Source organism: Ptychodera flava, assembly GCF_041260155.1.
Source record: "Ptychodera flava strain L36383 chromosome 3 unlocalized genomic scaffold, AS_Pfla_20210202 Scaffold_25__1_contigs__length_14229661_pilon, whole genome shotgun sequence".
Taxonomy (NCBI): Eukaryota; Metazoa; Hemichordata; class Enteropneusta; family Ptychoderidae; genus Ptychodera; species Ptychodera flava.
In genome coordinates, this window is record NW_027248279.1 from 5,013,887 (window position 1) to 5,039,606 (window position 25,720).

General features: G+C 38.1%; 1 protein-coding gene across 2 annotated transcripts; it reads right to left on the reverse strand.

Annotated features, from left to right (window-relative positions):
* Nucleotides 1–252: 252 nt before the first annotated feature.
* Nucleotides 253–25,351, reverse strand: LOC139125371 (sperm surface protein Sp17-like). 2 transcript variants are annotated; one of them, XM_070691467.1, is made up of 4 exons: nucleotides 25,037–25,351; nucleotides 4,328–4,464; nucleotides 3,491–3,842; nucleotides 253–2,619 (listed from the first exon to the last, which is right to left on the reverse strand). In XM_070691467.1, exons 1-4 carry the CDS (start codon nucleotides 25,185–25,187, stop codon nucleotides 2,597–2,599), a joined length of 663 nt encoding a protein of 220 aa, XP_070547568.1. In that variant the 5' UTR covers nucleotides 25,188–25,351; the 3' UTR covers nucleotides 253–2,596. The 2 variants fall into 2 exon arrangements, with proteins under 2 accessions (XP_070547568.1, XP_070547567.1); XM_070691466.1 differs by having other exon boundaries at nucleotides 253–3,842; nucleotides 25,037–25,322.
* Between the last annotated feature and the right edge of the window lie 369 nt (nucleotides 25,352–25,720).

Here is a 25,720-nt window from a genome sequence, read left to right on the forward strand (position 1 = left end):
CGTAGATACAGTGTCTTTTTACTCTAACGTATTACACAATAGAAGCTAAGACGATCAAAACAAAACCTTCATTGGCGATTTCACATGCAGGGTCGAAATTTTTTGGTCGGGACTGGAATTTATACAATGAAGAAAGCATAGCTGCCGCTATTGTAAAACGAATATTCTTCACACAGTTTCAGGAGGCTCGGTTTTACCACAATAAATATAATCACTTAATTCGACCATCAATGAAATCTTCGAAGCACGAGGGGAGTTTTCAAGGCTACGTTTATTACAAGATTAAGAACATTTTGCCATAAAAAATATCAAAATAAAAATCAAGGCAGAAACGAGTGATACAAATTGAAACGTTTGGTCACAGGGCGAAGCAACTAGACAAAGGCGTGCTGAGGCCAATGCAATAGTCATTTGGACGACATTGAACCCGATAGGGCGTAGGGTTTTGGGTCCTTGTTGCGTAACCGTCTGAAATCTCGGAGACTCGTCGTCAAACGTCGACGATACAAATTTTCCATGGATCTGTGGAACTTTATACTAGTAGCCAAATACTAAGGGAAGCACGAGTCATGATAAAATTAACATATTTTTTATTTGCATAACTGGAAGAATTCTTTTTTGACTTGTACATGGTGACTTGACGTGTTGCGATATTGTACAGTGTATGGGAAGCAATGAGGCCTCTTGCGTGACCCCAACACAACCTCATATATAATTGGTGGTGGTGGGGGGAGGGGGTGCATAGAGTTGATATAAATTAACTCAACATTTCGCTGCAAGTAATCGAAGCTTGATTTAAAATTCAGTATGGTAGCAGTGGGAATTAGCTGCAGAGCTCAATGAATATGGATGACTTTTAAATAAACATTTAAAAGTGTTCAATCAGACTGATCGTGGACACATGACAACAAACCAATCGGGACGTTAGCGGTAGACAATACGTCACAGTCATGAAGATGACCGATTTATTACAGGTTCCCTTTACAATTACTCACATTTACGAATTGTTGGCGATGTCAGAAGCGTAACAAGTTCGTAAAGGCGTTTACACCCATTCCATTACGTATCTACTGACAAGTACTGGCCGCTGGAGAAGAACAACAGTGGTTAACTTCGAATGCCCGCTGAGGGCGCCTTTCAAGAGTAGCATGATCTCAGTTAAGAGAGCGGCGACGTCGAGGTACGTAGCATTCACGGAGGTGAAAACTTATGTAGAGTGGAAAGGTATGCAACATGAATTATTTTTTAATTATTTTCGGGGCTTGCCTCAAATATCACTTTGTGATTTTTCTGTTTCAATAAACGATTCTATCAACCACCAAAGCGATTAACTTTTAATATGGTACAATCTCATCGAAGCCATTTGGAATGAGTCATCCCATATACAACACTTATACGACATATTGAAATGTATTAACCAATGGATATGCATAATTTGTCACGTGACGATTTCATTAAATCTTCAAATTTTTTCGATATGATATTGATATATTGAAAAAGGCAGGTCAAGAACCAGTATAATATCAATTGTTTATATCTACGACGTTTGCAAGGTAACAAGTATAAAAATAGGTGCATTTGCATTCGATATGAGAGAATTGACAGAACATGGGTGTTCGTCGAAGTGGGAGGTTTTGAGTACAACATCAGTTTGAAGGGTCTTTTCTATTCCTTCGTACTCTGTATCCCCTGAACGAAGCTTGTATCTTTGTTGCCGACTCCCGTTGCTTTTTGAAATCGCGCCTTTTTCTGTACCCCCGATATCTGGATTGGATTCTCGTGGCCGACAACTTTTCTGTCAAGAACTCTTTTCTGGTTTTGTAGCCTCGGAATGACGCCTGTATGGTGTTTGCGGCTTCGGACTCCCTTTCCAGAACTTTCCTTGTTCTGAAACCTCGGTATCCAGACTGTATGGTCGTGGCGGCGTCTAACTGCTGTTTCACCTGTCGTCTGCCCACCATACCTCGATATCCCGCCTGAATTATGGTCGCGGCGGCTTCCTTTCCCGTGCTTTCATCACGCACATCTTGGTGTTCTGGAGTTTTTTGTTTTCTGCCCCGATAACCACGGTACGTAGATTGTATTTTAGTCGCTGCTTGGTTTTCTGTCCGTGCCTTCATCTCAATCTGCATTTTGGACTCCCTCCTTACCAACATACCTCGGTAGCCTGCCTGTATCCTGGCTGCAGCTCTCTGAGCATCGTGATAATCTATCTCCCCACCTGTAATGGTAGACTCCGAATCGACGGTCTCTGACGACACAAAGCTGGCTGTCAATTGAGCGTCATCATCACCGCCTTCCTCATCCGAGGATTGTCTGTACAGTATGACATCGCCCTCTACGTCAGAAGTTCCGGTGAGGGCCGTGTCGATATCAGGCCGCCTACTTTCAGGCTTCCCGTCTTCTATATCGGAGTTCACGGGAGACCATTCAAAGCTTCCCGCAAGACCGCGGCCACTTCCGGAAGCTATGCCTTCTTGGCCTCCGCCATATGACGGCCTGGGACGTAGGTCAGTGACCTCTAAGTCTGCATATTCCACCAGGGACCCATCACTGGAGATACTCACTATATCATCAGAATATTTCGTTGGCCGACTTATCTTCTTTGATCCGGTTGACCTGTGAAACAGATCAGAAGCAGTGTTAGGCAAGAACAGTTAGGACCACGAGAATAAACAAATTGTTCCCAGGAATCGCCACTTCTGCTTTAACCAATTTTGATTATTTGAAATTGATGCAATTCATATACTTCAACATTGCAATTAATTTGGTGAAGGACTTCGAATAAGACTTTTGTATTGCATCTTGGCACCGCGACTATCAACAAATTGATTAGCGTCAGTATTTCTAAGTTGTATAACGCAACGAGAGTTAGAATATGTTCTGTCAACACTGCCTGTATATGCAATGCCTCTATTATTGTGGACAGTTTGTAAAATCTAGACGCCAAGTCATCAGTAACAATGTAAGCAGTGGGAGTTTTTAATTTCGTTCGTTCGTAAAAACATGCTCTCGCCGCCTCTCAAGTTTTGCAAAAAAAATCCGAGGAAAAATATTTTTCCTCTGGCCTAACGCAGATAATCATTTACGAGACAAGTAACACCGGGGTGTCAGTGGTTCATCAGAATCACAGTGCTATGGAAATTAGGTAATGTAATTACGCAGAGATACACAACTTTCCCCGGGAAATTTCAAATTCCAACATCTTGTAATAGAAGTTAGTAAGGGCTTAAAGCTTAAGAATATACTAAAACGTTTATTTTAAGTTAATGACCGGAAACTGTGTTGCTAACCAAGGGATGAGGTTGACATCTAGTCGATGTTACCGACTAGAATGGGACACTTCGACTCAGTTATCATAACGGAGCGATTAGGAAAACAATGCCCTGACATCGTTACCGTTGCAATTACTATCTTTTCTATTTAAGGAATTCTCTGAAAGCAGACTCGTTCAAAATAACTGTTAGAGGGCGGGCTGGCTCTGAGAAACCTGTACTATGCTGTTTCCTTTCCCTGTATCCTCGATAATTCGACTGGATTGTAACGGCCGCCATCTTTTCCTCTCTCCGTTTTTCTGTTATCGCTCTTCTAGTTTTGTGTCCACGGTAACCGGCCTGGATCTTTACAGCAGCCCTGCCTTCGTTGATCCTTTTCTTCTCCACGCATTTCCTCGTTTTGTAGCCTCGGTAACCGGCCTGTATCTTCGACGCGGCCTCGTTCTCGCCATTGATGGAGGTCACATGACCTCCCGTTGCCGTCACAGGGTCTGCGTCATCTTGTTGTCGTATACTGCCGTTAGTGAGTGAATCCTGCAGATCATTTCCCTCGTCGTCGGTGGTAACCTGATATCACAGACGAAATTTATGATGTCAAAATCACAAGCAGAGAAATAAACGAGCAGGAGGCTATTTAAGCGTGTCCAATCAATGTCAAATAAAATGTAATTTGTAGCTCTCGATGCTGTCATGTGGAAATGTAGATAGTATTTTATCCAAAGCAGTATACTCAAATCTCATTGCACGCAGTAAATGATTGTACCATATATCAATTGAGGCGGATGTAAAGGCCAGCACGAGAAAGCTAGCTTGTCTTATCAAGAGCACAGATTCTGATTTTGACAGTCTCGTGCTCTATGGAACATCGCTTCTAGCCATCGACAGACACTGTAGTCTAATGCAGGGTATTATGTATATTGACATTTTCCGAAATTATTTGATTGCTAGAGTAAATATATGTACACAGTCGCTATGGAGATGCAAAAAGATTTCATAGTATGAAACCAATGACTTAGCTGCAATACGTCATTTTACCACAGCAGATCACGTACCTCAACCTCGCTATGATACGTAACCTCGCTTTGGTAACTACTGGTCGCTGATTGGATAGTGCGCTCACATGGTTGGCTACGTCTCGAAGGGTCGTAGAGAGAAACCAATGTTTCTAGTTTATCTGTTTGGGTGGATTCTGAGGAGAAATATTAAAAGAAGAAACTGTTAACTCATTCAAGGAACACCTTATATATTTTGTCTTAAGGTAGAACGCGCCTCGGGGACACATAATCGGACTCTCAAATTTCTACAATTCTTTTACGATCTACCACTTGACGGGGCTCGTTTTAAAGCTCTTGGAGAAAGAAAAACTTTCACCGGCCACGTTTTCTCTACCCCGTGCTTCGGCTTAGTTTTTCGAAAATCCAAAATTCAATATCCCCCATAGAGTTAACACATGTATGGCAGCCATTTTGAATTTCAAATATCGCAAAATATTGGGTAATTTGTTTTGCTAGTTCCAAACTTTGCACGGTGATCCCCGATTTGTATTGTTGATTTGGTAAGAGAATGGTTGAAAGTTTCATTCAGGAAAGTTTGAGCAAAAGTTTAAGTCTTTTATTTTCGAGGCTCATACTACTTTATTATGAATATCTGTCGAACTGACAAAGCGATATTCCATAAGATTTAATATATATATGACAGATGGCATGTCAACATCTCAAAGCTAGAACTTGTTCAATTAAAGGAATTGATAACGTCTGATAACTTTATCTTTACCACAACATCTGAGACATCCATATCAGAAAATTGAACGAATATTATTTCAATTTCACTATTGACGACGTGTTCATGAATTCACCAAAGACTATTGATTCACGGAGTAAGGGCGACACAATGCCTATTGTCATACTGGTTTTTTTCGACAATTATTTGGCAAGGTCGTACAGTCGACCCGAAAATAATTTTTGTGCTAGAGAAATAAATTACGCACAATTTACCAATGATTCAGAATGGCTGCTACCTCTATGTCGACTCGATTTTTGCAATTTTTAGATTTTCACGCAAAATAAGCTTAAGATGGCAGATACTTTATTTACTCCACCAAGGAATAATGTTATAAAAGTTGAGAATCCGAGAATTGGCCCGAGGCGTATTCTATGTCTAAATAAGGCGGGTAAACTCTTGTTACCAGAATACTTTCAGAGTAATGAGAACCCGATGGCAGAATAGGGAAAATTTGTGCATTCTGCCAACACGTTCTCTGCTGACGATGGAAAATCCAGACTGCCGGACAACTCCTTATCGCTATCGATCACAATCAATAGAAGACTCTCTCACAATTTCATCACCAAGGTAACTGAGTGGTGTCTTGTTATAAAAGAGATTTTCCCCTAAGGATGGGAATCTCGTTGCTAATGGTACACTCGTGTTTAAGATGAGACTGAAACGCATCACAACGACCCTCAATGGTTTTTATCATACCATCCTCTCAGTCTTAACACCTGGAGATACGATCTTTGCGCGTTGCTGTGGAAACGAACCCCTAGACGCGAGCGAAGATAAAAGGAGTTGGTTATATGGATTGTGCTTCTTGTCTTCAATTGAACTGAATTATTGAATAATAGTAGTACCTTTAGAAGTCTGAAACAGTTGGATGTATCTTACGCAGTACGACGAATACTTGAAACTATTTCAGTTCATGATAAGTATGCTGTGGACATGTAACCAGACGGATGTAGATACGTATATTTGTTCACATTGAGGTCATCGGAGACTTTTTAATACAGGAACATAGTTATGTCCGTACGCGGCCCCTGTCAATGTCGTTTTAATCATGTCGTTGTGTTCCTCTTACGAATCAGAATTGATGCTAGGCAGCGCTTCCTCTGTCTGAGGGGTATCGATCAATCCCCAGCGACTGTCGATATTCTTGTGCCTTCGTCTGTCGTTTCCCCTGACCGTCTCTGCCTGTGCAGCTATTCCTATACAGATATAATTTCATTTCTCCGCTTCACTCTCCGCAACTTTATCTGTACCTGTGTGTGGTTGATTCTGTGTCTGTACCGAGCTGTCTTATTCTGTTTATCCCACTTGCAGATGCAAAGTTTCGATGCGTGATAATGCAATTCTAAATTGAAAACGCGCAGTGACGGATAAAACCAGCCGAGCCCTAATTTCATACAGAGACGGATTCAATTCGTCCGTGAGTGTCCGATCAGTGAAAAAAGAAACCGGTTGATCGATTGTGCATTTCACTTTCCCGGAAACCTCTTGCAACTAATGGTTTGGAAATGAAGTTAATTGGGAATTCCGCTTTTAACAAGGTTCTGCCAAAGTCAGTACGTGTCCTGATGTCAAAAGACACTTTGTTCAAGCCTGTTTCTCTGTTTCGACGTCGCCATAGAAACAAAATACAATTTAAGGGAATTAAGGACAAATGAGAAAAGACAGACACTTCCACCGACTTTCATTCTTTGTTTGTATAAAATCGAATTATTACAATAAGTCTGACATTAGTTCACCTTACTGTTTGAATAATTTCTGCTCCCGTAAAATATATGCAGAAAACGCCCGCCAAGAAATCGCTGGCTTGCGAGCATTTGGGACGAACAGATTCGTTGACTGCCCATGCGTAGACCATGTCATCCTGAAAGCAGAACATCATGATTTTCTCATTTTTTTCATGGTCCTGTTGACTGAAGACTGCCACTCCTTTGTGACAGTACTCATCTTGTCAAAGTAGTCGTTGATGTGAGAGATTAGTTTTTCAACAGAGTACAAAAACTCTGTCAACAGAACAAAAATGAAATTGACGAATTCGCCTTGAGAAACACAATCATCACACGAAGCGATCGCTTTCTGTTGTATAAATTGATCTAGTCTATTCATAAAATAAACAGGAAAATAAATTGAGTTCACGAACTCTCGTCGTCGTGTTACTGGGACACGATGTTCAATGATAGCTACAATTGTGTTCAATTGAAAACACGGTGGACGGTTCGACGCAGTGTTTCCAGAATACACAATACTCTACTTTGAGGTTCAATTTACGATGTTCCGGGTCAAATTATGAAGTAGATATATGTTTTTTGTAGATGTAAGTCGATTTCCGACGATTTTCTAAACATTAATTGAAATGAAAACAGAATGACGTCGAACACGTACGATATATTACATTAGACACAGAGGGAATTACTGCAGGCACTGCCAAAATGCGTTCACTGTTTTCTACTGGAGAAATAAACAGTATACAACGCGTTCATTTATTTTTCGTCCATTCTCTATCGTGGAAGAACACACATTAAAGGGCACCGTTGTATCTTGTCTTATCTTATCTTATCTCATCTCATCTTATCTAATCTCATCTCATCTTATCTTACCTTACCTTACCTTACCTTACCTTACTTTACCTTGTCTTGTCTTGTCTTGTCTTATCTTATCTTATCTTATCTTATCTTATCTTATCTTATCTTATCTTATCTTATCTTATCTTATCTTATCTTATCTTATCTTATCTTATCTTATCTTATCTTATCTTATCTTATCTTATCTTATCTTATCTTATCTTATCTTACCTTATCTTATCTTACCTTACCTTACCTTACCTTATCTTACCTTACCTTACCTTACCTTATCTTATCTTATCTTATCTTATCTTATCTTATCTTACCTTACCTTATGTTATCATAATCTTATTTTATTCTTATTCCCGCTTTACACTCTCACTCTGTCGTCACTTTTCAATTGAAATCATGCAATCTCCGCTCATTATGTATGTAATTTTATTTTTCAACGAAAGAAAGCATCCAGTGTTGTGGTTGGTTATTTTAACAGCAGTCAATGCGGTAGGAAAACTTTTGATATAATTAGACGTGATTGACCGTTAATACACTTGGAAAACATAATTAGTCGCTATTGGTCTTTGTGTAATTCGACTCGGAGTTCTTTTCGTTAATGAAATGTACACAAGACCATCTGTACAAGGTGTAAGATTTAACCTGGCCCTGGGTGCAATTCCCTGCCTCAATGCCTGGTTTCATTACTTAATCCTCAAAAAGCAAATTTACAGTAGACCGTCGCAATTTTGTTTCTGCAAATCCACACACTGGCAGAAGGACACTATGTATTTCTTCGTTGATTTACGCTATATGTAAGATAAATAGATCGCATTCAGTCAACCCTATAGTACATGTATTCCGACACATTACACATACCGTTATCTGAGCTAACCTACAAGTTCAAATCCAGTTTCAACCATACTATGCGGTCACGTTTAAGCTGTTTTCCCTTCACAGAAATTTCTTTTACTTCGGCAGCGTGCATGATTTTTGATACTTTATAGAAAAACTTTGACCACAGAAACACAGATCGAGCACAGTACTTTTAACTTTTAATGATGTTTTCTTGTACCACCTTATAGGTTTTAATATTCGTGTCGATTATCATGTAATCTTTCGTTTTGCTACTCGACTTATATATAAATAAATAAATAAACGAATAAATAATAATAAATAAATAAATAAATAAATAAATAAAAATAAATAATAAATAAATATATATATATATATATATATATATATATATATATATATACATATATATATTATATATATATATGTATGGATACAAGTTCTCGTGGGAAATTACAATATCTATGTAAAATATATATACTATATATATATATTATATATATATATATATATATATCATATATATATATATATATATTATATAAATATATATATAACCGTACTCTTTGTGTCCAAGTTCAAGAATGCCATAAAGCCATTATGGTGATAACCGGGAGGGCACAGTTATACATTTTGTATATATATATATATATAATATATTATATATATATATATATATATATGATATATAATATAGATATATATTATTATATATCTATATAATATATATCACACAAATGTATACAATGTGCCCTCCCGGTTATCACCATAATGGCTTTATGGCAATCTCTGAACTTGGACACAGAGAGTACGGTTTTATATATATATATATATATATATATATATATATATATATATATATATATATATATATATATATATATATATTATATATATATATATAATATATATATATATTAACATGGATTGGAAATACAATATGTTTTCTATTCCAGAAGAACACACAGGCGTCATTTCTTTACTTAATCAAAAGCTTGATTCATGCCAAGTACGAAGAGAACGTTACCGAACGGACTTACAATATTAGAATTGTCGTTTCTTATTGAGTCACAAACTCCAGATAAAACTTTAATTTCCTGTTGTGGAAGGGAAATTTAATCCTCAACCGAACACGTCTGTCCACCCACAGCAAACAAATCTACTGCCTGGCTGACCTGTTCTTCAAAAAGTAAATTTCCGAGAAAATAATGAGTGACTTATTTTCAATGCACTACGTGCCGTAGACGCATTTTCTTGTGTCTTGTATTACGCATTTCAATCGATTTAACTAATGTCAGCCACGAACACGTTTTGAATAATTAGATTTTCGTCAATTCTAACACACATTCTTGAAATTTCTACTCAAAATGTCAAGCAGGGCTCCATATTCTTCATCACAATCGATATTACGAAGTATCATCAATACCGAGTTTCGTGGACTTCTTAACCTGTTCACCCCTAATTCCCTATAATCAGGTCCACACTCACCATTGATAAAATGGGTTTGGGCCAAACCACTGTGGTGAAAGGGTTAAAATGTTCCGAAGCTTTTCAGCGCAAGTCGTCAGTTCCGCTCTTTTTATTTAAGAGAAGTTTGTGTTGTTCTCTGCTTATCTTGAGTGTGTTCGATAATTAATTAAGTTTGTTCTATAGCAGAGATACGTGGGAAAAATACACTTTTTTGCCGTGCACGATCCTGAACAATGGAAACCGCCTAGTCTAAACCTATATTTTAGTCGAAGTAATTATAAAAACCACCATATCGTTATGGTCAACAACGAAATAGAAATCCACTTTTTCAAGGTTACGTCATAATAACATTTCTTTATTAATTCAGTCAAACTACAGTTGAAACAAGACTGCTACAGCGACACAGAAATCATGAATTAGTTCGGACAGACATCATGTCTTGGCTTAATTAATTAATTAATTTATTATTTTATTTAATTATTTCTTGTTTGTAATTTATCAATTATTTATTTATTTGTTTGTTTGTTTGTCTGTTCATCAGCATTTTTATTTGTTTGGTTTGTTAGTTGATTGGCTAGATCTGCAAGTGAGCAAATTGTAACCAATGAAACATATTCCTAGTAATCAACATCGTCACTGTTGTCGTCGCCATGTTGTTGTGGTTAGCAACAATTCATTGTAATCAACATGCTCGTCATCATTATACTGATATTACCATCACCATTATCATCATCATCATCATCATCATCATCATCATCATCAGCATCTATATTATCATCATCATTGGCGAAGCAGCAGCAGCGAGCTGAATGAATACAATCTACAACAAAATTTATCAGCGAATACAATCATCCAGACATCATTATTTCGCCGCCGTTTAATCGTCAATATACTATCGACGCTGTCGCCGTCGCCAAGGTGATCGTCGCAGCAATTTTCTCTCTCGCTGAGATATGCACCTGTGTCTCGTAGCCGTCGTGTGCCACTGTGCATCCAATTATCGTAATTGCGACGACGCGAGAAGTGAACTACAACGATTTATCGAGATGGAGGCTAATTTCAAACTGTCGTGTCAAGTATCTAAAAAAGTAGATTTTGCAAAACATTTAGCCATTTTCAATTCAGTCGTTGTAGAACCGTACAGTTGTTCACGTACAGCCTGGTTGTATGGTCAAATCACGACACGGATTCTCCACGTCACACTATGTGATTACACAATTTTACAACTTCTCCTACGTATTATCGCCTTGGTTACCACAGTAAACAAAGCCACGCAGTAAAACATTTTTACCTGTTCAGTGTTCTACCGTTTTTTCTATCTCCGGCTAATGGCAGACGCGTTGCTATGGCAACTCACTTTACCGAAAATTGTCCATAACAACGTGGTATTATACAGTGCCATTACTTTGTGAAAGAAAGACCCCACGTAGATAGTATTATGGAACTGTATAGGCTTCTCGCTGAGTCTTGAGAATTGTATTGACGCTGTAGGGAAATGTCATCGCTATCAGTACCGTGTATGTGAGATGACCTACCGGCAAATCATTCAGGGAAACCGTGCAAATTGTTGTATTTCCGAGGTGCTGTTTTCGAAAACAACATAGGCTGTACTCCTTGCCGTGGTGTACGCACGTCTACACATGTACATATATATGTACATGTGTATGTCACGACTACGAAAAAGATTTCCAACATAAATGAACAATCTCTCTCTCTCTCTCTCTCTCTCTCTCTCTCTCTCTCTCTCTCTCTCTCTCTCTCTCTCTCTCTCTCTCTCTCTCTCTCTCAATCCGAGATCTTTCAGAAATGTTGAAAAAGGAGATGCGTACAATTCAGTTCCAATACACCATAATTCGTGAGTGAATAATGCCGCGAAATAAATGGAATACATTTGCGCGTCTACATTGACCCGCCAGAAACTGTTTAAAATGATATGAGTACCGTTATCTTCTCTGCCCGGGTCGCTAGTGTTTGAAACGAAAGTATATCAGAGATACAGCGCGCATAGCCTAAAGATATCAATGTCGAGATTTTTACCAGTTACACTGAAATACAGTTTGCCGTGCATGTTGCAAGTCTAGTACAACTATGACTGAATGTCAGGATAAAATTAAAATATCCTTTATCCGGTTGGAGACAGAATGTCGGGCGATAACGCTCAAGAGAGATTTAGAATCGACTTCATCGAATCAAAGAGATAAAGTCACCCTCCTTAAGCATTACTGTGACATGCGCATTGCGGTTTTTGAAAACTGTTCAGCGGGCCCTATCGAGATATGTAAATATCGGTTGCAATTCTTCGCGTCCTGATACGACATACATCACATCGTGTTGTGATGGAATGCTGCAGAACTTACTCCATTAATGTGTGAAGGTAAATCATTAATTGAAGAATGGTTTCAGTAAACATTCGACAAAAAATGCCTCTCATCACAGGGAATATAAGAATATCAAATTTTCGAATTAAAAAAACAAACAATCGTTGAGAGATTGCCGGCGCCAACATTGCACACCGTATATTAGAGATATCCACGTTAATACACCGAAAAAATTATATGCAAATTGCCAACGCTTAGGGTGCGCCATTAATGATTGATTATATCCATGAAATCAGTCGTCTCACCAACGCTGGCGTCTTTCTTCAATGTTTTGATTACAATCAATTATCATTATATCTATATTTTTTCTCATATACTCTTCAAGTTTCTTATCTAGGCTTGAATATCTCCATCGAATTTTTTTTCAAAACGCCTTCTATCAGTCAGATAATGAAATCTTCAAAATGTTGCCGGATGATAACTTATAACGATATCCTTGTCGTGTACGATGTAGTTTCTCGAAATCTGATTTGCTACTGTTTCACTACTCCGGCAAGCACTTACATGTAAAAGCATTCCAGTGACTGAACAAACTCACAAAATGCTGGAAGAGACATCGTAGATGTGGAAGGCTCTATTTGCAGATGCAGCATCTTTTTATCTTTTTATCTTTGCATTATAACTTTCAGTTGATCTTCTTTACTGTTCGTTGCATTGACATTCAAACCCTTAAATGTTCTTCCACGCGAAATTCTCTTTGTGTTGTTCTATACAATCGATATCAAATATTGCGACACCTGTGACCATACTGGTTTAAAAACTCACTCCCAAGGCCTGAATTTCCAGCCCAACAAAGGTCTACAGGATCAAGTCTTGACGTGTCACACCGAATTGAAACTCATTCTATTTGTCCTTCTCTTACAAATAGTCGGCCTGTCCCAATTTTCAAATCTAATTTACTCAATTGCCTCGTAATGAAATTTATAATTGATGACTCACCTTCGGGTTAATTGAATCTCCTCAGCTTTTAATGTATTTGTACTAGTCTTTTTAATTGAATGTGTTTGTATCATTGAATGTGATATGTACTTCTACTTAGTTTCTTCTTCTTTTCTTTCATGTACGCTTTTAATATATTTTCATTTTTAGATGCTAATTGCAATTTAACTGTAACTCTGATAACCCACACTTAGTAAAAATCAACAATAATGATAAACTCGATTGCATGTGCATAATGGTGACAAGAAGTGTATTTTTCTTTTGTTTGGTCAGTTTCCAGGAAACGTTACAAGACACCAGTTATAAAAGCTAATTTCAATTGTTGTGAGAGAATTCGCCGTCTTATAGGTATTTATGTCGCCATGGTCACCTTAAATGTTGAACAAACGTCATCGGTGGACCAAGGAGTCGATAAGACAATAGCGATGTGTACAACATAGGGTAGTTCTTGTGTTTTGTGTTGTGTGTGCTCGTCGAACGTTTGGCAAGTGTGTGACGATATGGTATACAATGTGCAGTGTCGATATCTTGACTTGTTCAGACAAATATCTTCACTGTAACATGACTTCTAACACTCAAATCAATGACACCAATGGAAGTGTATACGGAGTTTCGCTCTCTTTTCCGTCATAAAACGTTTCAACGAGGGATATCTTAATTACACACACTCACTCGCAATATTCGCTGGAGTTCGCACTTTAAAAAGACATTCATCCCGACAGCATTGTATACCCCTATCCCCTGTGGCACAAAAAAGCCACATGTCCGCAGTTCTCGTACGGGAAGTTTGAATCTATTACATTATCAATGTTATCGTACTAAGTAGGTATAAACTTATCCACAGTTTCTTTTATGCAGAATTAACCTTGAAAAAAAGACTTGAATCAGCAATGAAATCAGCGAACTCTTAATAATGTCCAGTGTTTTACTAACACCTTATCAACAGACAAGTGAGGCTAGAAGGGAGACATTGTATATATACTTCATTTTGTGTCAAAATGTTATGTAATTTTGGCTTTTCGATTTCAGTAAACGTTGATTCCATGGCTTTCCATTAGGACTGACTTTCTGTGAATCCATTATTTTTATCTTCTATTGGGCATAACAATGAATAGTAAGTGTTGAGCAATGACCGGTATTCGGTCGGAGCACACGTTTTGTAGATACCCATTACTGGAGTAAAGTGCTAATAGGTTGAAAATGTTGAAACAATTAGACAGCAGTCGGCATCTGATGCATTCATTGATGCGGTGCGGTTGAGTTTCCTTAAAGCTGGCGTGTTGAAATGGCTAGGGAATCTACCCGTAAATAACGCCGAACTACACCGCATGATGGACCTTGGTGTGTGAAAAAATAATTATTTGGCGGATACTATTTATACGACATTAATTAGTAATTTACTTATGCTTGTACATACTTATTGACAGACCTATTCATTGACAAGTTACGTAATAACGATTAGTCATTTTTCAATATACTCCTTTTAATTTATTCAGACACCTGACCAAAAAAACCTTTGTGCTCATAATGGTTCCGAGTGCGAATATCAAATCATATCTTCATTATTTGGGCGAGTGCGTGAGTATATATTTTGCTATCATATTACGTTACAGAAAGTTGTTCACATTATGACGAGGATTTGGAATTCTGTTTGAATTCGTGAAGTCAGTTCCATCCAATTGAAACATACGTGACACTGGTGAAGTATAGTGGATGATTACAGCGATCCAGTGTCAGCATAGTTCGTCACCTACCAATTTGTTGGTTCGACTGCCATGTGTGTGTAAGTGATTGTAAACCTGAAATAAAGCAGTGTTTTGCACTGATTGGACGACCCGCGGCCACAATCAAAGACGACTATCCCCACTGACGTATATCGGATATCGTGTTCCGGTCTGTCAATTAACCCATTTCTAAGTCAAGCTGATTAAACGTCTCAGCGAATTGCAAGGAACATATTCTTTCATTGACTTGTCTTCCAGCTGTTCCATTCTGGTCAAATTGATCCGAAGGTGAGGAAGACAGTGTGAATGCCAATTAAGGCTGTATGTCTTACATCGATTGGTTTCATCAGTGATGTGAGCCAGCTGTCTGTATGTGTGTCTGTGTGTCTGTCTGTGTGTCTGTCTGTGTGTGTGTCTGTCTGTCTGTCTGTCTGTCCGTCCGTCCGTCCATCCGTATGTATGTATGTATGTATGTATGTATGTATGTATGTATGTATGTATGTATGTATGTATGTATGTATGTATGTATGTATGTATGTATGTATGTATGTATGTATGTATGTATGTATGTATGTATGTATGTATGTATGTATGTATGTATGTATGTATGTATGTGTATATGTAGTATGTATGTATGTATGTATGTATGTATGTATGTATGTACGTACGTATGTACGTACGCACGCACGCACGCACGCACGCACGCATGCACATGTACAGTATCTATGTATGTGTCTATGTATCTATGTTACACTAGTCTTCAAAGGAAAGAAAGAACCGTGTATAACCTCGAGATGGAACAAGATGTAACAAAAATTCATTTCAAATTAAAAAAAAAATCCGGTTTCTCGACATTTCAAGCTAACATTGCCGCCATTATCAGACGAATAAATGACGAACTTAATGATTGAACTTTTAAATTTCTTAACGTGATACATTTGTCAACAGGGATGCAATTTTATTAATGCGTGGAAAGTTTACTTATCATACTAAGGTGTAACCATTTTGTCGCCATTTTGTTTGCTTTCTTAAGAAACAAAAAATTCATGGTTCTGAATGAAAGAGCACGTATTTTGTTGTATTAAATATCAAAGTTGAAAGCATTACTCTCGCTTTCTTTGGAGAATAATCGTTCTAACTACTGCACAGGACAATATGACAGCAGTAGATTCCAACGGTCACCTATGCGCCCTGTGGATAACTCTGGATTTTAGCTCCGATGAAAACACCATTTCATAGTGCTAGTCAAGTATAATCTTCTCAAATGAATCATGTGTATGGATTATCGCGCTAAATCATTCCTCTCCTAATCCCGCGATTAAAACTCCAAAATCGATTGAAAAATAATCATTAAAGCGAAAAGTCTGAGTGTAAAGATGTATGTGTTTTGCGAGAGTCCTTGGTTTCATCACATTCTCACCAGAGGGATTAGCACTGAGTGCAAGATAATGAGGTTTCTTTCATTTTGACGTTAGGGACCTTGTCACGGTGGATTACATCCAGGCATGGCTAAATGAATCTGAGTTGCAAAGCTGTCAGTGTTTTAATGACTTTATTAAAAGTGGCCGCCGAAAGATTACGTTTTACTTTTCTTCTCATTTGCAGTACAAGTGGCCATGTAATGCAAGGTCATAGCCTCACGTTTTGACGACGATTTCAAATGCAGTTTACAATATACTGAGTACGCATGAACGAAATGTCATAGCGTGTGATTTGACACGGATTTTTAAAATTTTGTATTTTACAACCAAATTGCTATTCTCAGAACGTACACTCAAATGAACATAAGAAACATCATTATTTAGGGTCATTAAGTAAACACAATCACCAAACTACCTCTAGGCTCTAATTTGTGACTATTTAAGAGTCAATACAAAATATTGAACATCATAATTTACTCACGGAGGCAGAAAACTCATTTGCATGATGGATTGAAATTTTAAGCATGCATGCTGTAAATATAACGCTCTGCATACTTCTAAAAGTAAACGCGTCATCCACACTGTGGTATGCAATCATTTCCTTGGCGGTGTCACGCATGGATTGTATTCAGGATCGCGGGATCTCTACATGTCAACGTTTTCGCAGAGCGCAGCAAACGTATTTTGACAGATTAGCTGATTTTCTCTTTGCTAATTTCCTTGACTGTTCAGCTTTATTTCTTGTGTCCGTGTCCATTGCCGATATGATTCCCTCCGTCTCCCACTGACCGTCCTTCGATCACGCCATGGCAGGATTTGACAATGTTTCTGTAAGAGTATACTCAACTAATATACTCTTTTTCCATTTTGCTTTTATGCTGTTGTCCTGGATGTTCTGATTAAGATAGTATGCGCCTCGAAAATGAAAGACTTAAAATTTTGCTCAAACTTTCCTAAACGAAACTTTCAACCATTCTCTTACCAAATCAACATTATAAATCAGGGCTCACCGTGCAAATTTTTGAACTAGCGAAACAAAATACTCAACATTTTGCGATATTTGAAATTCAAAATGGCCGCCGTCCCTGTGTCACGGCAACTCTATTGGGAAAAATTAAATTTTGGATTTTCGAAAAAACTAAGACGGTGAAATTTTTTCTTTCTCCAAGAGCTTTAAAATGAAACCCCTAAAGTGGTATATCAGAAAAGAATTGTGAAAGTTTGAGAGTCTGAATATCTGCCCCCGAAGCGCGATCTACATTAAGGACCGTATTCGTGCACTAAATATTTCCTCGAATGAATCGCAGAGACACTCGAAAGGAGTAAATAAATTCGAACGCTAAAACAACAAGTCAGTCATCCACACAAAATGGCGTACACGAACTCGCCAGGTAAAAGCACTTTGGAGTATGAACATTACTGTTGGCCACGACGACTAAATCAGCTAAAGCAAACGATCGGAGTCGAGCTCCGTAACCAAGCAATATTGAATTTTACGGCTGAATCGTCAATCATTAACAGTTTATAGACATTTAAATGTGCAACACGTAATGGCTGAATATGGAGTAATGGCGGAACAAGGTCCCTGAGAGTCATAAAATAGACCTGACACGTCACATTAGGAAACACTTTCTTTTTTGTGAATAATGCTAATAATGGGAAAATATGTGCTTCCCGAAATTATGACACAGCGCAGAAGCTGCATTGTATGTATGTATGTATGTATGTATGTATGTATGTATGTATGTATGTATGTATGTATGTATGTATGTATGTATGTATGTATGTATGTATGTATGTATGTATGTATGTATGTATGTATGTATGTATGTATGTATGTATGTATGTATGTATGTATGTATGTATGTATGTATGTATGTATGTATGTATGTATGTATGTACGTACGTACGTACGTACGTACGTACGTACGTACGTACGTACGTACGTACGTACGTGTGTGTGTGTGTGTGGTGTGTGTGTGTGTGTGTGTGTGTGTGTGTGTGTGTGTGTGTGTGTATGTGTGTATGTGTGTGTGTGTGTATGTATGTATGTATGTATGTATGTATGTATGTATGTATGTATGTATGTATGTATGTATGTATGTATGTATGTATGTATGTATGTTCACAAGACGCACCATACATTACATGTATATAACAGCGATTTACGATAGCTAATATATTCCTAACGATTTTCTGGCCATGTTCCCGAGAGAAGCAAACAGAAGCCATGCATTCTGTTCACGTACAAGGTAAAACTATGTGAGATTAGTGGGCAAAACACACACACTAGAGGACTAACCTAATGTAGAAATAACAAACACCAATTTATGATTAAATGCGCGGTGGGATTTCAAAGGCAATTGTGAACCTTGGAATATGAGTATCATTATCGCTAGGTATAGTATGTTTCTGTGGAACGCCATGATAGCTGCGAATAAAAACACAGCCATTTATGTACCGTTACGGTGACAGGTAGAATAATTGTAAGGTGGTAGAAATTTTAAGTTCTATGTATGATGTCAGGTCATTTCCATAGTAACATAATTTAGTTTTGGTATAAAGCTGTTTCAATCACAGCCATCGGTATGTACATGTGTAAACGCGCGTGACGTATATGTGTATGTACATGGGACAAAATAGTCATTTGCATAGTTTTCACTCGCTTAGAAATGGTACTGGTGAGTTAAACGAACTTTGGACGCACTGGAAAACATTGGATTGTAGCATGAAATCTAAACTATGTCCATAAACAAAATATCCGTACTCCTAAAAGATGCTAACTGTTTGTTATAAGGTTAATAATGCCAGGGCGTGGCAATTTTCTTGCATTTTTTTCGTTGAATGTACCACATTAAGGTGTATTTACCCCTCGGCGGATGCGATCAAGCACAAGCAATAAACTTGAGTGTCTGCCTACATATTGGTATTGATGTCAGTATATGTACGTACCTATTCCTCGTTAGACAACCACGTCACAGTTGTCCACTAAACTCTAATTGCTAGGGGCTTTTCCATCCATTTTCATCGCTTAACGAGTCAGCCATTAACACATTTTAGAACTCATGGTATCAGCTGAGGCTCTCATAGGATCGTAAGTCGTCGTCAGACAAATATAACACAATTCAGGTGAGGGGAACTCAGCTGCGACGTTGGTTCGATAACGCTGGCAGATGTCATTAAGATAGTTAGCGCCTCGAAAATGAAAGACTTAAACTTTTTCTCAAAATTTTCTCATGGATTCTTTAAACCATTCTCTTTCAAAATCAAGAATAAAAAATCGGAGGTCACCGGACAAATTTTGGCACTAGAGAAACCCAAAATTTACTGATATTTGTAATTCAAAATGGCCGCCGTCTCTGTGTTAACTCTATGGAGAAAAATAAAATCTTCGATTTGCGAAAAACCAAGACGGTGAAAAGTTTTCTTGCATCAAGAGCTTTAAAATGAGCCCCAACAAGTGGTAGATCAGAAAAGAATTGTAAAAGTTTGAGAGTCAAAATATCTGACCCCGAGTCCCATTCTACCTTAAACCTTATCATAGACAGTTTCCGTGCAAAGCTATGCACAGAATGAAGAGAACAGATTTGTTTCTATGTACAAAGATCTGCTTGAGATTTACCCATTTGTTAGTTTTAAAGCAGTAAAACATATAAATATATATATATATATATATATATATATATATATATATATATATATATATAAATATATAAATATATATATATATATATATATATATATATATATATATATATATATATATATATATATATATATATATATATATTAGACTGGCAATTTGCACATTCGGAGCAGAAAATGATACTGCATTTGTTTCCAGCTGCCGATGCCTGATACACGCAATTCAAAATGTAGCGTGGCTTCTAGCGTTTTTCACAAAGAATTGTATTTCCGGGACAGCTGACACAGTTTCCATGGAAACTGGTTTTTGAACGAAAGGGGGCGACTGCTATGTGTCCTGGATACCGTAACTGGAGGCTACATTGCTGGAAATTTGACTTGATGGCCGACTACAACATGAAAACATCGTAAACCATGAAACAATTGAAAGCGTTATAAATAATCATATATGTGCAATCTACAGTGACAATTCATGTGAGGTTATCAAAACCCATATGTTCAGTATCACAAAATTTGCATCTTGCAACAGTATTTCTTTACAACATTGAGGAGAAGCCAGACTGATTTCACTGTCATTTTGTCATGTGTGTTCAGTGATACATTTTCATAACAGGAAAGGCGAATCCTCTAAATCAGTGCAACACGACGTGTCGACGTCTGACTCAAATATTCAGATCCAATTACAGTCAACTAAATGAAAGCTACATCAAAAGTATTTGGGTTTTTTCAGATATCTGAGTGTCCGACTTTTGTTTTTAAAATTTGACAAGTTGTGCCTTCTATTTTAAGTATAACTAGTTCATTAGACATGAGACAAACTATGGATGAGATCCCTTCCATATTTTATATTCACAGGAGACGTACGACGACTTGAATAACAAATTACGATAACAGCGACAGTGTCCCATGTGTGACGTGATTTTATTGAAAATAAAATTAAGTGAGTTTTAATAACGCTAATGAGCGTTCGCTGATGAACGTTACGTAAGCGAACGAATTTTCGACTAAGCAGAATATTTCAACCGTAGGGTTGGTTTTATTGGCGCAGAACGGCATACAATAATTTCAGCCATTGTATAAGGTAAAGGGGACCTCATTATATGACAGGAATCAAATTTAAGCGTTTGAGTAGAATGCTTGCAGATGTCACCACAATTAAGTGAAATATGGTGTCCTCTATCGTAGTGTGCGTTCAATGGTAGTGATTCTGTACCGACAAAGACGACAACATTCATTTGTAGTCATTACTTTACAAAAGTACAACAAAGGCACGCCTACATACATACATACATACATACATACATACATACATACATACATACATACATACATACATACATACATACATACATACATACATACATACATACATACATACATACATACATACATACATACATACATACATACATACATACATACATACATACATACATACATACATAATTCTTGTCAAAAGAATGGGGAAATCGAGACGCGATGAAACTTGTATGAAATATCACTTCTCTGAAGCACCATAACATCGTTTATGTTTTTACACAAAACGAAACTTGATGCGGTACTACATATGTCAACAACCGTCGCTCAGGGAAAGTAAATATACCGGTCCGGGATGTGTTGAAGTTATGACGTTTTGTCGGCTTCAACTTGTCTGTCCGTCATGATGATAAAACTACTTGTATATCAATGGCTGATCTGGCCCAAATAGACATGTTAGTACTTTCTGACCAAGGTGATACTCAAGCAGATTGTCGTAAAGACAGTTCATCTTTTTACGACCATGGCAGAGACGTATCGTAGCGCGTTGTCAGCCTCGCGAAGGTCGGTTTGAAAGTACCGTGGTAAACGTTAACGTTCTCCGATTTTTCACTATACGAGTGCAACGTTGACCGCAAAGTACCGGGATTGGAGATACAGATACGGAGAGATGAGCTGGTGATTTATTTGTAATAAATCTTACCAGAAATTGTCGACCAGTATCTGTGCACTGAAGTATAAATTGTACAAACAGTAAATGTTTGTCTTGAAATTAATCAGAATGCGCACCTGTTTTAATTTGTCGAGTGTCGCTCCAACAAATCAGTCTTTATTTTGGCAGCACTATACTGCCAGTATTGATTAATCGTGGTTTCAGAAAGCGCTGTATGCGTTGTGAAATGTCTTTGTCGTCGATGCATGCGCCATTTTTGTCCGGTTATTGTGCGAATGGGGCAGACAAACAAAAATTCAGAAATATGTGATCGAAAAAATCCAGAATACTAGAGACGAAAGTGAAACATATATATACTCAATGTATGGTGGATGGGTTGATGGCTGGCTGGCTGGCTGGATGGCTGGATGGATGGATGGATGGATGGATGGATGGATGGATGGATGGCTGGATGGATGGATGGATGGATGGATGGATGGACGGGTGGATGGTTGGATGGAAAGATGGATGGATGGATTGATGGATTGATGCGCTGCATCCATGGATGGATGGATGGATGGATGGATGGATGGACGGATGGATGGATGGATGGATGGATGGATGGATGGATGGATGGATTGATGGATTGATGCGCTGCATCCATGGATGGATGGATGGATGGATGGATGGATGGATGGATGGATAGATGGCCAGGAGAGTTGGTAATCTTCTACTGAAGTTGACTGATTGATTTGAAGATAAGATGAGTTGCAGTGAGTAAAGACAGGCATCATGATGTCTTCTAATGGCGTTGCATTTATTCAAATCGATAAGCCAACTGACCTATCCATCTCACGGTCAGTAGATATGACTCTATTACTAGACAGCCTGTTCGTTAAATTTGCAAATTGACAAACATGCCTAGGGAAAATCAAACATTTGCTTAAAGGTCATTTTCGCATAAAGTTGGCAAATGTACACTCACTACTGCCTGTCCACGTGTCTCGATGAAATTCTGCATTCTCATCCATTGACATGTTTTGTAAAGTCCATTAATGCATTGAATCCATAGTTGACGAACACCAAGAGATCGTAACGCTATTAAGAAGGAAGACGGTATGTGTTTTCTGATCTATGGGATGTTGAGTCTCCTCTATGCTACGCAGCTTTTGTCAACACCCGGCTTTTCATCACTAAATTTAAGGGCATTTTAACTCAAGCAGCACTAGAAGATGTTTTTCCCGTCCACTTGAGGGAAATCGTTGTATTACACTGATTAAAAAACGAAGGCCAATCCTTACAAGATATCAGGGGATAACTGTCCACTTTTTATGTCGTGTCCTGTGAGACACGTGAAGTTTTTATTAAATCATTTACTCATTTGCATTCTCTTTCTAAGGATTGTTTTATTCATGTCGAAATCAAAAACGTTATCGGAAATATATTATTCAATATCATCCCTTACTCTTAATTCACTTATTTTGCGAATTAACTTGTTTCGATTCACACAATATATTACATAATTTATTAGTTATTATAACAGGTACGATTTTGTCTCTGATACAAATATGAATGACATGCATAGTCGTTCGGTGTTTGGACTTTAATTATTTGCTATCTACGCCCTAGTTTTTGTTGCTCATTTAGAGTACGAGATTGTCTTTGTAATTGATTGATTCTACAATATTAATACGTCAGGCAGCGTTTAATCTTCGGAGTTGTACACTCATCTGTTAAAATTCACGACAGATATTTGATGATATGCAGACCCCCCACCTCTCTCTCTCTCTCTCTCTCTCTCTCTCTCTCTCTCTCTCTCTCTCTCTCTCTCTCTCTCTCTCTCTCTCTCTCTGCCATGACAGTATCTGGAGCAAGTCTTGTAAACTGAGTAGATATTGATTTCATCCACGAATCATCGAATGCATCATGTTCAGTATCTCTGAGTATTGAATTTTCGTATTTTCTATAGGTCATATCTTGAATACATACCTGTCAATTTGCAAGTGATAATCTTAAACTGAACCCGAAGCAAAGCTCCTTAAAGCCGCATATCCTACACTGAATATGACTGACGTTGATTGTGACAGCCCAACTCTCACTTTAATCAGCTTATCCTCACAAATTACTCGCAGCAAACATGAGATCTCATCTCCGTTGTCGGTGAGATGAGTATAGCCTCAACGACACTCTCCTTTTATCATCTTTGTACTTGATAAATTGAAATGTTCGTTCAACATTGAAAGCAATTTCCCTGATTCACTGGAACTGTTTGTTATCAATTCAGACTATGTTATCAGTTGTTTTTCAACATGCTGAATGCCACGCCATTGAGAGAGCGCGGTAGATTTATCTACTTTTCGTTCATCCTTTTCGTCCTCGAGCAAAGGAATTCGGTAGAATCATTAACGGTGGATCACGGCCACGTACGCCAGGATCAGTGTTCTTTAACTTACTGTCTACGAAAATGATTAAGTGTATTTCTCGCTGTTGCCGACAATTTGATGGTCAATGCCGTTCCGTAATGGATGTACAACTTTCTCGTTCAACGACACGAGTCGTTGTCAAGGAGACGGAGTGTATTTCTACGGTCATGATGTGATGTTATTCCGAAGTTATTGGCGTTTTCTATCAGCACGCTAGTGCCTACTTAACGTTTAATCGCATACATGTGTTCTGTAATTGGACGGACATCTACGCCCAGCTGCACCACACCAGCATCAACCCCTGTTGCTATGACTACAACGACCTCATCTTGTTTATCAGTCCCGGGCCGCGCCTGAATTTATCAAACAGCCGGCATACGGTCGCTGTTTCTGTTTCCCCTACCTTCTGACTAATAACAGTCGAGTCCCACACATGTCTTTCTCAGCATTTCTAGGTCTTTCTTTAAATCCAAGAGCAGATGCGTGTTCTGTCGCGAATCTCTCCATCTGTGCACTTGACTTCCTTAAAAAGTAGCTTAGTTGCTTTCTAGTTCATTCTTTAATACTTACACAAATCGACACCAGAAACATATAGAGATAATAACTTATCATTAAGGAGCAGTTAATATCACGGGATAAAATTAATGGGGCAGCATGCCAACTTACCTCTCATACGTAGCAAGCTGTCAAAATAATCCGAAGCAAACTGGTAGATATTCTCTGGTTGGGATCTCAAGACTTCCTTGGCAAGTCCTTCAAGAAGGGTTTCAAATCCGTCCGGTACTGCGTACTTCGTCGGCGGTCTTCTGGTCGCCATTTTGAACGTTTTGGCAGAGGGATCGAAAACGTTGATAGTCAAAAGAAATTATCGGTTCACGCTGGCGAGTCACGTGGTAAGTTCAGAGCGACAGCTTGTTGCGTTTCAGTGGGATGTCAATGATTGTCTGATGGTGACTGAATAGATGTATGTGAGTATGTCACATCGGGTGTCCCTAGCTTGGCCAATTTCATACAAATTATGAATGGAGACCCCCTAACTTTCGTGTTATTCCCAACAGACGACTCAGTTGCAATTCCGAAAGGATTCAACACTCTCTACGAACAAGTATATCAATAGTAAATGTCTTAGCTTGTTGCTATGGTTGGTACGGCATTGCCGCAAAACTGAGAAAGCTAACAATCATAACTCCATTCCTAAACATACTTGTAGAATTTATGTTGACTCTAATTAACCTTCAAGTACATTGGATCCAGGAAATGTGTAGACTTCTGGAATGTCTAGACTTCTACGAACACGCCCATATAGGATCAACTATTTTTTTACAGCAGAGAAAATATGAAACGGGGATA